At 47.0% G+C, this 13,445-nt stretch overlaps 1 protein-coding gene across 1 annotated transcript in view; it reads left to right on the forward strand.

Moving 5' to 3' along the window:
• The window catches only part of LOC148532314 (phospholipase B1, membrane-associated-like), a 243,485-nt gene that overhangs the window by 150,607 nt on the left and 79,433 nt on the right, over positions 1 to 13,445 (forward strand). The window contains exons 34-37 of the mRNA XM_088467994.1: positions 5,673 to 5,716; positions 7,047 to 7,155; positions 12,143 to 12,194; positions 13,165 to 13,245. Coding sequence (XP_088324120.1) covers positions 5,673 to 5,716; positions 7,047 to 7,155; positions 12,143 to 12,194; positions 13,165 to 13,245 — 286 coding nt within the window. The remainder of the gene's footprint in view (positions 1 to 5,672; positions 5,717 to 7,046; positions 7,156 to 12,142; positions 12,195 to 13,164; positions 13,246 to 13,445) is intronic.

Consider the following 13,445-nt stretch of genomic DNA (forward strand, 5'->3'; position numbering starts at 1 on the left):
AGTTTCTTGCACTCTTCCCCTGTGACACAGACTACCGCTCCCTACAGGGGGTTTTTCGAGTATATGAATTCCCCCTGGTGCCACAATAGTCTGTCATGCCCCTTGCAGGGATTACCACAACAGCCACCCTGGGTGGAAGTCGTTTTTCTATGAAACGCAAATTGGCGTGGTTGACGCCCTGTGGTTACTTCCCACTTGGCTCTACCGTGAACTGGATACTGTTTTGGGCTCTTTCCCTCTTACACGGGGGGGAAGCCTATCTCAAGTATTATTATCCCTGCTTTCGGGCTGGTAGCAGGTCCATTCTGGTTAGAGTGAATGTTGACCTGCACCTGTATCATACACCCTCAGTATTACGTGCATTCTGGGTCCCTGTTGCTGACTAGCGGGTGGATCGCAGGGCGGGACTCTGGCTGTTGCCAGATATGAGGTATTACAACAGTGTTTGGTCTCCTGTCCCAAATTCCCTGAGGGTCATCATGAGCCCCTCCTGGGGTGGATGGGCGTGTTACTCGTCGGATTACAGACGTTACTACGCATCCCATTCCTGCGTGGTCGGATTCTTCTGATCCGTAGGTGGTAACTCTGCCTGAAATCAGTATACTCGCTTTCAGGGGTTGTTAACCAACCATGCTATAGCCATGGTAGGATGGGTAATACTATTGCATACTGAGCTGATGTATTTGTAATGTTTTTCCCCTCCAACACGTCTGGGGTTCAAGTGTATTTGGTCGCTCACGTAATATATGCAGTTGTCATAGGTGGACATGCCTATATTGGATACCAGCTCCAAACTTTCAGAGTTCCGGCTGCGACGGTATCCTCCGTAATACCCTATGGCTGCGCTCTGGGAATGCAGAGGTGCAGATACCATCTATAGGGTATATCTGACCTTGACAGTGGCAGTACAAATTTCCCGCCGTCAGCTATGCTCACTACGGGGCCTCAGACTATTAAGTCTTTTTGTCCTCTGGGTCAGCCTAAAGGTCTGTTTTTTCATAGACTGTCGGCCTTTACAAGGGCTGACATATCCAGTTCCGAGCAGGCCTGGACTGCCAGCCGATCCTGCTTCTGAACCAACGGATATATCGTCAGCCTGACGAGACAGGCCTACCACTGGGAGATGGCGATTTCTCAGTTTGCCCGGTACTAGTGTCTAGTTGCCGCGGCTACGTGGGTAGGAGGGTACGCCCTCTCTTTGCTCAGGCGGCCTATTTCCATGTGATGGTACGCAGGCCCTTATTCGGAACAGGGCCTTACAAATCCAGAAAGCTATACAGTTGTTGCGGTAAGCGGAGCTAATTGGGCCATCCCCACTTTCTCAGCGAGGGACTGGTTGTTCTGCTTTCTTTCTGGTGCAGTGGCTGAATGGTCCTCTTTGGCCTATTCTCTGTCTCAATTCCCCGAACCAGTTCCTAAAGCTACCTGGGTTCAGGAAGCAATCCCTATGCTCCATCATACTATGTTTGGAACCCGGGGACTTTATGGTATCACTGGATATACAGGACGCGTGCCTACGGGTACTTACAGAGACCTTACCTCAGCATGGACTGAGGTTTGCTGTATCACAGCACTTACGATTTTTCGGGCTCTGCCTGTTGGGACTGATCTCAGTCCCACAGGGGTTTACCAGCATTTGGGATTTTCTGACAGTTCTTCTGTTCAGTATATCCCAATGCTCCTGTACCTGGATGGCCTCCTGCTCTTAGCAGGATCACCGGGGTACTTTACAGCCGGGTCTGGTTGACTGTGGGTTCTTCAGGGTGCAGACGTTTAATCAAGGGGAAAAAAGTCCTCCCTGCATCCCTCTCTGGGTATTCTTCACCTAGGAGCCCTGCTGGATTCTCAAAATCTGAGAATTCTTCTGGCTTAAGACGGCATCTCCACTCTTCCATTAGGAGTACATGGATGTCTGCGCAGTCGCCATATGTCTTTACACTCTGGGATGCATGGTCCACTATTCAGTGTCTGCCTTTGGAAGGGTGGAATGGGCTCAGTTCCATTCCAGGCCTTTCCATAATTGGCTTATCTACAGATGGAACGAGTTTTTTCTGTCGGATCACTGTTCAAACGATGATGCTCTCCCCGGAGGCAAGTCGGTCCCTTTTCGGGTGACTATGGCCATCTCGTCCAGGGTATTCTTTGCTAAGGACAGTGTCTGGTTCGCATCCATTTCAGTGCAATTGGATGTCTGTCGATTCCACCCTGTCAATTAACTTGTTGGAACTTTAGCCTGTCTTGGGCTTCACTCTGGCATAGCCCTTGTTTCCAGGTGAACCTGAAAAAGTTCAGTCCGACAGGGTCAGAACAGTGGCTTCCTTTTTAGCAATACTGTTCGTTGGGTGCCAATGTCAGGTATGTCATACATTCGGGAATTGTCTGAGGGTCTCCTCCCGACCATCTCGACAGTGTTCATTTCGGGTGCTCTCCATTGGGAAGCGGGAGTCCTCAGCCGTTACGACGTGCATCCCGGGGACTAGTCTCTTCCCCAAGAGAGGTTTCATCTCCTGGTGAGCAGGGGGGGGGGGCCCTCCTGAGGTGACACTCATGGCCTTCTGACTCTATCACACTATGGTGTTACAGTCCAACTCTGGGGATTCTGAAGCAACCTTCAGTGACTCTTTGTCGGTGAAGGGGTTCTTCCAATTTGCGTACCTGTGTTCTCCAGTCTCCATTCTTCCTCGAGGGAAGTGTTTCAATAGAGACAGAGATGCTTTCCTGCTGGTGGCTCCTGATTGCCCCAGATGTCAGGGGTACTTGGTTTTTCGGAGTCTCTCCATCGATACTCCATTCCTGATGCTTCGCTACCCAGACCTGTTGTCTCAGGGTCCTGGGGTTTGCCTTGGACCTGGGTCGTTTGTCTTTGACTACGTCCCTATAGTGGTCTTACGGCTTCCATGGCTTTGTCATCGTTGGAATGATTGGAGCACATGGATCAGCTTTTGCTGGGACCTACCACAATCTGTGGCAGCCATAATTCTTATGGTATTATACCTATCAATACGATCCTCTGGTGTCCAGGATTTCCAGATTTTCTGGCATTCCTTCCGGCTGGCTTGGGTTTCTCCCTCGGCCTGGCCTTCCTGACAGTGCAGATCTCTACACTGTCAGTATGATTAGGTTATGGAATTGCTCCGCTCTGATATCCAGTTCATCCTTTGGAGTGTTCTCTGGATTATGCCTCCATTTGTCCTCCCTAGGGTCTCCTTGGGAGTTAGTAGTGGTTCTTCGTTAACTCCGGGGAAAGTTAATGGAACCGCTGGTTGTAATAGCCATTACATGGTCTATTGCTTTGGCTTTCTCTCTTTCTATCAGGGAGTTTATATCAACCAGGTGAGTGTCGGAATTGGGAGCGTTCTCATGTGGCTCCCTCTTCTGGAGGGCATCTTGTTAGGGTGTGAGTTGCTCTCACCCTGTGTTTCTTCTTAGTGATTTTCAGGTTCCATATTATTCTGGAACTTATGGTGCGGCCATTCAGTCCCCAGTCCTCTCGGCTGGTGTGGCCTCATTGACTGTGGTCCGGCCTCTGTGGATTTATGTGATCCATTCAAGTTCCTGACGGAAATCGGACTCCTTATTGGTGGTCTGAGATTTCTGGTTTTAACAGGAAAGGATGGCCGGCCTATGGCCATATGTTGGCTGGACGGCCTCGTATGTCTTCTTCAGGGGCCTACCCATGGGTAGGGCTTTCTGTTGTTGCTGCTTGTTTTTTTTTTCTCGGGCCATGTAACCCTCGTGGGTGGCTCGCGGTGGCACCTTGACTGGTTTGCCTTGCTAGGTGGCCACCTGGTCTTCTGTCTACACCTTTTTAAGGTTCTAGGCATTGTTTTCCTTTGCCTCTCAGGATGCTTCCTTTTTGGCGGCGGATTCTCCTCTCAGCACAGGAGCGTCCCCTCCCTTGGTTGAACTGCTTTGGGACATCCCCAAGGTCAACCCTGTGGACCCCCTATGGACCCTGAAGTAGAAAACAAGAGATATGGTAAGAACTTACCTTTGTTATCTCTGTTTCTACGAAGTCCATAGGGTCCACAGGGCGCCCGCCCTGACGCACCTGGCTTCAAATGGGCTGTGTGACTGGTCACCGGTTTTCCGTCTCCCATTTCTGTGAGTATGGTTATCGAGTGTTCCAGTTTTCTCTCTTTTTTTCTCCTCCTCCGGCCTTTGGCTACTTACAAACTGAGGTGCCTCTGGCTGGGGGTGGGGTTATGGGGAGAGTGGACCCAAGTGCATCCTGGGAGCTAAAAGCTTTAACTGCGTGGTGCCCGGATTTGGTTCCCAACCTATACCCCAAGGTCAACCCTGTGGACCCTATGGACTTCGTAGAAACAGAGATAACAAAGGTAAGTTCTTACCATATCTCTTGTTATTGAGGGAATTTATGACATCACATGTGGTATATATCAGAGGGGGTAAGCATTTACATATGCTGGAGACTATGATCTTGATTCAGAGGTGGTTGGTAATGCAGCCGCATTACACAGCCGCTCTTGCAACATCGGTTGCGGGAATGGGATGCGGTTAAAGGTAGGCCGGGGATAGTTAGGTTGTAGCCGCGGGGGGGGGGGGGGGTTAGGGTTAGGCACCCCCGTGTGAGGGTTAGGTTTAGGGTGCGAGAAGGGGGGCTAGGGTTAAGTACCCCTGGGGGGATGTTAGGGTTAGGCACCCCCCCGGTAGGCTTAGATTTAGGATGCGGGAAGGGGTGGTTAGGTTTAGGCCCCCCCGGGGGGGGCGTAGGGTTAGGCACTACCAAGGGAGGGTTAGGGTTAAGGGGGGGCAAGGGAGGGTTAGTATACTTTTGAGCCACTGACGGGATGTTCTCCCTTCGGGCTTCCAGCATCGCTATGAGAAATGGCGGCTATTCAGCCGTTAGTATTTCATACCGATTCCGCGGGAATATGCAAACGCTAATCTGTGCTCCATGATTCAGCGGAGTGTACGAGTGCTGAGATGACCACTTTCAGACTCCGTAGTCTGTACATTTGCGATGGAGATTGTAAACACTCCAACATCGATGCAACATTGGACGCACCATTATCATTTGCAGAAGCCTCTGAAGCTGAGGATTTGCGATTGAGAACGCAGCAGCTTTCCCAGACACGCCCAAGTCTCGACCCTGAAACGCCCAGAGATCACGAACCCCTTCTCTATAGATAGTGATTCCGTATGCAATTGCGAACGGTATAGGACTCTTGGTTTCACATGTGCGCAGTAAGAGATTTCTGGATTTTGGCGCATGTGCAGTAGCCAAACAATAGTTGCGATTGAGGCGCCCTGGAGACACATGGTCTCCGAAACGTCTTAAAAATGTGGTGGGCTTCCCTGGGCGGTGACAGGGAGATGGCTTAGCCCATGGTCAGAGATGGTCCGTGTTATTGGAGTGTCACAGGCGTGTCGCTGATGCGAAAGGAGATGCTTGACATATACCCAAATCGAGCACCAATCAGCTAAATGATTTAATTTGAACACTTACTTAAATGAAAACTAGCATAATTTGTGTATTATATTAAAATAATAATAACAACTAAATGCAACATTTCTGAAAATTAACACGGGGGGCTTATAGGCAGCAATAAATGTGTTGTGTACATGTGTATGTAGTCACATGAATAATGTTAGCAATAGTAATAATGATGTAAACCGTAATTATAACATAATATTCATATGTATTCCAGCATTGGCGGTGATTCTACTCTGGACCATGTCACTACTTTACCAAGTAAGTACCAAAGAATAAATAAATGAAAAATAATCACTTTAATTGCCTTCCTGGAGCGATATATTGATGACATTTAATCTATTTTTATTGTAGTGCTTTGTTCATGCTGACAGAGCAATACTACTGCCGTACTAGAACTCTATTGCTAGTTAATGCGATTCAGCCTATTTATAAGGCATTTAATCAGTAGCTTGTAGTGTATGAGAAACCATTATGCTATGTAAGTAGATGTGGCTATGTTTACACAAAATATTTCTTCCAGTGCCATGATTACAGCTACTGTAGTAAAACAATGTTATAAAAAGTGTTGCCATCACTCCACCAGACAAGTCCTAATTATTGTCATTTTTAAAGGTTGTTTACCTTCCAACAACTTTAATGTACTGGTGTCACGTTCCAGACTACAACTTTTACTGAATACATTATTTAGGAGTAAATTTACTAAGCAGTGTTAGGAGACATAGCGAAAAGTGATAAGGTGCCAGACAATCAGCTTCTAACTGCTATCTCACAGGCTGTGCTTGAAAAATGGGGAGCTGATTGGCTGGCACCTTATCACTTTTCGCTCTGTCTCCTAACACTGCTTAGTAAATAGACCTCTTAATCTTTTAAAAAATGATTATTTTATTTGCTTTTTGGCTACAACACTATTCTGTATCCATTTTATGGGGCATAGTTTATCTGTGTCATCCAAGGGCCACAAACATAAATAAGTCTGGATGAATAATGTAAAAGCCTTGGTGATAACAGTGCTGGAGCAGGGCTCTGTGACGTCCTGTGTCATCCCCAAACACCTGAGGAGGTGAGGCCACCAGTACCAGGAAGTAGAGCACTGCAGGAGCATCCTTACATCCTTACAACTTCCCGGGCAGCACTGCATCAGTGCAACTGGCCGCAGGGTGCCGTTCCAGGCACCCTACAAGCCAAATGCAGGTGACCTTGCCGCCCACAATTCCCTGCGCCCTGGGTGATGGCATCTTTCAAACCCCTAGTTACAGCCCCGGGTCAGCAACACAAAATGAAGTCAGAAAGATAAAGGTAAATATTTAATAAAAGTTGTATTAAGGCATTGCACCATTCAATGTTATCAGAAGATGTGCAATCCCCTTTAACAAAATACTATAAAAACCCAGGTAAGATATCAGAAAAACAATAAAACTAGACATAGTGAGATAGCAAAACGATTTTCCTGTATCAATGTCAAAACATTTATTATCCTACGGACAGCCCTGAGCCAGTATTTGTAGACAGTATAAAATGACTGTGAAACGCGTTGAATACTCTCTCTTCAGGATCACTCAATACAGAATGTTCCTCTCTATTTTTATAGATATTCTTCTTGAGTTCAACCCGTTTGTCACTGGATACTCGACGGAGAATGGAAGTAGTGCCACTCACCACTCGTTCCTCAATGAAGCCGTCCCTGGAGCCGAAGCGTTGTAAGATTCCTCCTTTTATGCATCAATTGTAGATTTATACTATTAAAAGACATTTATAATGACACTTGGGGCTGGATTTACTATCCTTCTGTTTGTCAAAGTTGCTGATGAACCATGACTTTATCCAATGGGTTTAGAGCGGCAACAGAAATAAATGCTAAACCAGTCCGTTTTAGCATTTATTCTGTTGCTGCTGTAAATCCATTGGTCAAAGTTGACAATCATCGGCAGATTTACAATCCGCTGATTAGTAAATCTAGCCCTTGTTCTCCATTGTAATTTATAACTTGTATAACGCTCAGTTATGTCTTCGTCCATGTAGATGATTAAGATATTATTAAGTCACTAACGTCTCTAGAATTCCACAGAACATTGACCACGTCCCTCTTAAAGGGACAGTAACCCCGTTATTATACCAGGCAAACTGAAAACAGACCCTTATGTCTGCAACAATAAACAGCTTTTTCTTATATCCACTGGATAATACTGGAACAATGGGGTATAGAGGTGCTGACCAATTCTTATCAGTGTTTAAAAGAGTTTGGAAGATTTACATACCATGGTGTGAGAATAAAGACTTTAACACTTCTTCCTTTTGGTTTTCTATACTACTCCTGTTCCTACAGTAAGGTCTGAGATTATTATTATTAATAAACCCTCAAATTGCCCCAATACTATGGTAATCTATTTGACGCGAATTGCGGAGTTGGATACCATACTACCCGAGCAATTCAAGATTTCTCTGGTGCGGGGTCAGCTTCTCCGAAAGCAGCTGTTCCGGCAATCCCTGACACGGCCTGTGGAGGGGTTTTGCTAGAGGGCGGTGCAGAAGCCTGCTGCGGTGCCGGTGTCATCGGGCACTTACCTCAGCCACTTGCTGTAACCTTCAGGCCGCCGATGATGCTCCGGCTGATAGTCCTGGAACCCAGGTCAGAGGCGGATGGTGAAGGCTGAAACTCCTGCACCCAGACCCTGCAAAAAAACATATGCTGAGCCAGGATGACCTCCACTGGGATCAGTGGATGGTCATCACTGACACTTCTGGGGACTAGTTACCCCTCAGTACAAAGCACAAGTGTGCAACCCGAACTGAACCGCCCACAGAAAAAAGGGAACGAGAACGCACAAAACACAGATTAATCACACAAGTACACTTACTAGATGTATTCTTGTCCCTGTTAATGGACAATTGGTTACGATCTCAGCACCTGCAAATAAACACAAAGAAATAGCCCTAGCATCACCTCCGGGCTTCCTGGAGTCTTCACCTGAGGCAGGCCAATTCCCACAGCCTTAGGGATTCCAGTTGTCTTCACCCAGGGAGCAGTGGCCAGTGTAAGCTCTTTTGTATTGGTCACTGCAACCCTAGGGCTTCTGGCGTCTTTACCGACCCCACTTCCAGTGAGCATCGGCTCTTTGATCTTCACCCGGCAGGTGTTTAAACTCCTTTGCAATGGCCGCCTCCCACCAGAGCTTCCGCCATCCTGTTCTTCCTTGTGCTTCAGTCTACATGAGCTCTTCTTCTCGGCTCCTTCCCACTGCCAGGGGGCACTGGGCGATAACACTGCACCGTAATTGGCTTGTCACAGCCATCCCTGATTGCCCGCTAGTGCACAAGCTGCAATTGGCTCTCTGCCAGTGCCAAATTTGAATTGCCACTCTGTGATTGCTAGGATCTGAATCTTTGCAGATTCTGCCAGTTGCCATTGCACACGTGGGGCAGCTGTGGACATCCACTGCTACTTCCACGCATGCTAACTCTGCAGCTTTGGAGGGCGGGGACTGGATCCTACAAGATCGAGGCCTACTGCCCTGCCTGGTGTCTCCGCCGAGGCCCGCTGCATCGGTGAATGGGACCAGGGTTCCTTCGGATCCTGGTCCACCGTGATGCCCAGGGGCACCAATTCCGCCATTAATTACTAGCATCGAAACCTTACAGGAGGGCATACAACAGATATCTCTTCGAAATCCAGACCTCCTTTCCATAGGAAGAAGCGGAGCTCCAGGAACCAGCACCATCTGAAGTTGGCCTAGGTTCCTGCAAGAAATCTCAAGTTTCAGAATTTGCTGAGTATTAGGGCCCCTGATAATGAATGGACCCATTAATATTCTGCAAGGGTTGTCTGTGTACAGAGCTGCTACTTGGTCATCTGTCCCCACATTCACAAGGTTTTATAGGTTTAAGGATTCTGCGTCCAATAATGCTTCCTTTGGACAGAAAGTTATGTGCTTCCACTCTTTGGTCTGTGAACATTGGGCCTGATTCAGAGCTGAACGCTCTGACCAGAGTGCTCGCTCTGAATCAGGGCCCTCCTCCCTGAAAATGGAGCGGCCTCCTGGCCGCTCGCATAGCTATGGGTGACCACCCACAGCATATGCGAGCGTCCATGATGATGGTCGCGATGGTCTTGGCCATCGCGACCATCGGGCTTGCGACGGAGACCCTGCGGTAGGGTCTCGCTGCCGCAAGCCCTGGAGTGATTTTGGCTCTATCAGAGCCAAAATCACTCCCACTGACATCACTAGTGATGTCAGTGGGGCCGGCTTCAGACGGTAGGCGTTCCCATGGGAACGCCTCCGTCTGGCAGGCACGCCCACCAAAGGGGGCGTGCTGTCAATCAACATCGACAGCATGCCCCCTTTGGTGCGAGACCCGGAGCGATGGAGAGCCCGTCGCTCGCCGGGTCTCGCGCATGCGCACGACGAAGCTCCCTCCGTCGTACGCATGCACAGTGGGGGAACATCGACCCGCTTGCGAGCGTCCTGCCGCTCGCGAGCGGGTCTGAATGACCCCCATTGTTCCAGTATCCCCCAATGTATGTAAGAGAAAATATGATATTTGTACTTGGGTTAAATCCTTTTTCTCTTAGGAGCTAATTCACTACCGATTGCAATAGCAATTACACACGCAGTCTCACTGCGATAGTATGCTAATCCATTGCGATCGCTATGCCGTCGTACGCCCACTTTACCTAACACACATCCATAACCCTTAGAAAGACTGCGAAACCATCTGTAACATTGAGTACCATCGCAGCCTCACGCACACTTGCACAAGCTTTGACTTTACTCAAGAATTGCTAACTTCATTACACGCTATGAGGCCTCAGGCTTCGTAAGGCATCACAGTGGATAATTTATGCACGCTCCAGTAATGGCGTTTGAATGCACTGCCACCCCTGCGACCACCCTCCCATCATCTCCCACAAACGGTATTTCCTGTCAATCACTCTGCGATGGGTCTGCAGTCCCGATCGCAGTGAGTGGTTAGCTCACGCGCACTGCGATGCATGCGCAGAACGCGACAATCGGTCGATTGCGTACGTAAACGCAGTTGCGATCGGTAGTGAATCAGGCCCTCAGTCCATTGGGGGATGCTCTGCACTCTGGCGCAATTCTTCAGAATAACTTTGTGTTTTGTTCTCTTTTCTAATTTCACTTGTCTTTTTGCTGTGTTAGTCGATTAACTGGCTTCTCGCCTGGGGGATTTAGAGGTGAAGGAGCTTGGATTTTATTTGCTTTTTATTTTTTTGTAAAGTGCCCAAACTCTTAACGACACCTCTATACCCCATTGTTCCTGTGTCACCAAATGGACCACAAAAAAAGAAAGTAGTATAAGTACAAAAATCCAATGCTTGTCACTAGAACATTAATCAGTGGTGGAATATAAGTGAAATATAGTAACGGAACATTACATCACGACTTTACCATGGCAGCTTCCTTATGAAAAAAATAATTATATTGTTCCTTTATTCCTGACGGCTCCTACCAGGCAACCCATCCCACTGCTGTAAATGTGACATAAATTAGAATCTACAGTATATGATGATGCTACAAAGTCTGTACCTAGTCTGCCCTGAGTCAGACATGCCCAGTGGCAGCCTGTGGCGCCCTCTTAAATCTTCAAATCTGAGCAATTATGTTACCTATGAGGAAGCAAGGGGTCTATTTACTAAGCAGTGTTAGGAGACAGAGTGAAAAGTGATAAGGTGCCAGCCAATCAGCTCCCAACTGTCATTTTTCAAACACAGCCTGTGAGATGGCAGTTAGGAGCTGATTGGCTGGCACCTTATCACTTTTCACCTGTCTCCTAACAGCTAACACTGCTTAGTAAACAGACCCCCAAGTCAGTTAGTTATTCTGTTCAACGAGGCTTTAGGTTTTGGTGCAGACTTCTGCATTTGTACTGAGGCATGATGTAGAAAAGCTTAATCCAGCTACACCGCTTTGAAATATCACCGATTAGCAAGGAATTAAGACAGATGGCAGCCGGGCAGCTTCAGTTACTATAGGTAAAGTATAAATTAATGCTGAGTCATACGCTGCGTTTTGAACAGACAGGGCCTTATTCACATCGTTGAGTGATTCTTTGCAACTGCGCATGTGCGAAAATTCCTAAAAAAACTGGTGTGGCGCATGCGTTACAGCGTGTACGCACAAAGGCGCTGTTGAGATCGAGATGCGCAGTATCAGAAATATTATGAAAGGTGATGAGCGTCCCTGGACGGTGACTGGGAGGTGGCTAGAAATTGGCGCCTGCGATAGGGCTGTTGCTAGTTTCGAAGGTGCATCCGATGGTAGCGTTTAAGGTATTACCGCGTCTACGGATGCTGACAGTGGGCGTCTCAGACCTCGCACATTCGGCCGCATGAATGTACACAAGGGAAGGGCTTTGTCGGGCGACCGCCAGTAGACGCTGCTGTGCGCGCTTTTGTTTCCACCTCTAAATCAGGCCCATTGCGAGTATTGTTATAGAGTGTCGTGTAGGGAGTTTTCTTGTCCATTAGGCTTGAGATAATCGTTTTGCTATACTGTACTTTTGTTTAGTAGAACCACACAGCAGCAAGTGGAGAAGTTTATTAATCTTTATAGAAAGGACCAGTCCATTCCACTTACTTTCCTCTGTTACATATCACTGTCAGACAACTAATGTTCATGTGTCGGAAACTTGTTAATCGTCTCCCTTACCTTACGTCCTCTGTTACAGCGATATGCCCACCCAAGTAAGAGCGCTGATTGACGAGATGAAACGAGACAAGGTGAGTCACATGTAGAATTGGGCACCTGAGGTAAATTATGGAGTGCAAATGGAGTATGGTAATGTATATGCACACTGTATTAGGCACAATTCTAGGTAAGTCCTACAAGTTATATACTGTAGTGCAACTTTGGTTCATTTTTGGGGCGTGGGTCCCCCTGGATTGCATTGGTTGATCTGTCTCAGGGCACCGCATTATAACACATTTTCCTTTATAACACATTTTAACCCTTCACTGTGTGTTTAATATATGTACTTCACTTTTTTATTTTCATTCTTTATATGCAGCTGCAGCTGCTCCTAACTATCTCTTTACACTGCACTTTTCTTACTATGGTGGTGCCCTGGGGCAGCTTGGCTGGGCCGGTTTTGGGGGGTCTTGCGCTCTGGATTTGAACTCTAGTATGTTAGGGACCTACCCGAAAGAGGTTACCTGGATGTGGTGGGTAGGCCCATAACCTTGGCCATGATTATGCTAAAAACCTCTATTGATTGCAAAATTTTATTGCATTTATATATATTATTAATAATTTGGAGTTGTCAACCTTCATATATCATCCTGTATTTTTAACCGGGACCAGTTTTACGCCTCCATTTTTTACAGTGCGGCTCAGATGCACATTTCCAGGCGCGCGATATAATAAAGAGTCACGCGCAAAATTGGCATATGTAGTAAAATGAGAGTGTACAGTCCCAGCCTACCCGCGTATAATAATGTCCCTAAGTCTCCGCGCTCTCATAGTGAATTTAAACCACAGCCTAAACAAAGCCAAGCAGTAGTTTAGAAGACAAGGCGAAGGTGGTGGAAGGGTGCACATTAAAAATAACCCACTGAGCGTTTTAGCAGGTTTACAACGGTACCCACATATGACCATCCTGTAGCAAATTTATATAATGTATTCACTATATTAGTGCTATGCCTATAATCCTATACTTACGTTGCCAATCTAATATTTCTGTTTCATTTGCAGAGGGTGAATATTGACAGTGACTGGAAAGTGATCACGTTGTTCATCGGCGCCAATGACCTGTGTGCTTCCTGTACAGACAGCGTAAGTTACCTTATATTATTATATGTGGGCAGCGCATGCAGGTACAATCTGCAGTATCATATATAAAAAAGCAGTCGTGGAAATAATCTGGTAGCAGTTAAACATCCAAGTCAATACACCAAATTCTAGACCTAAATGGTTTTTATTAAAAAAAGTAAATCACACAAAAGATCTAACATGTGCTACAATAAAAAATAGAA

This window comes from Taudactylus pleione, unplaced genomic scaffold (assembly GCF_031769625.1).
Source record: "Taudactylus pleione unplaced genomic scaffold, aTauple2 ptg000079l, whole genome shotgun sequence".
Lineage (NCBI taxonomy): Eukaryota > Metazoa > Chordata > Amphibia > Anura > Myobatrachidae > Taudactylus > Taudactylus pleione.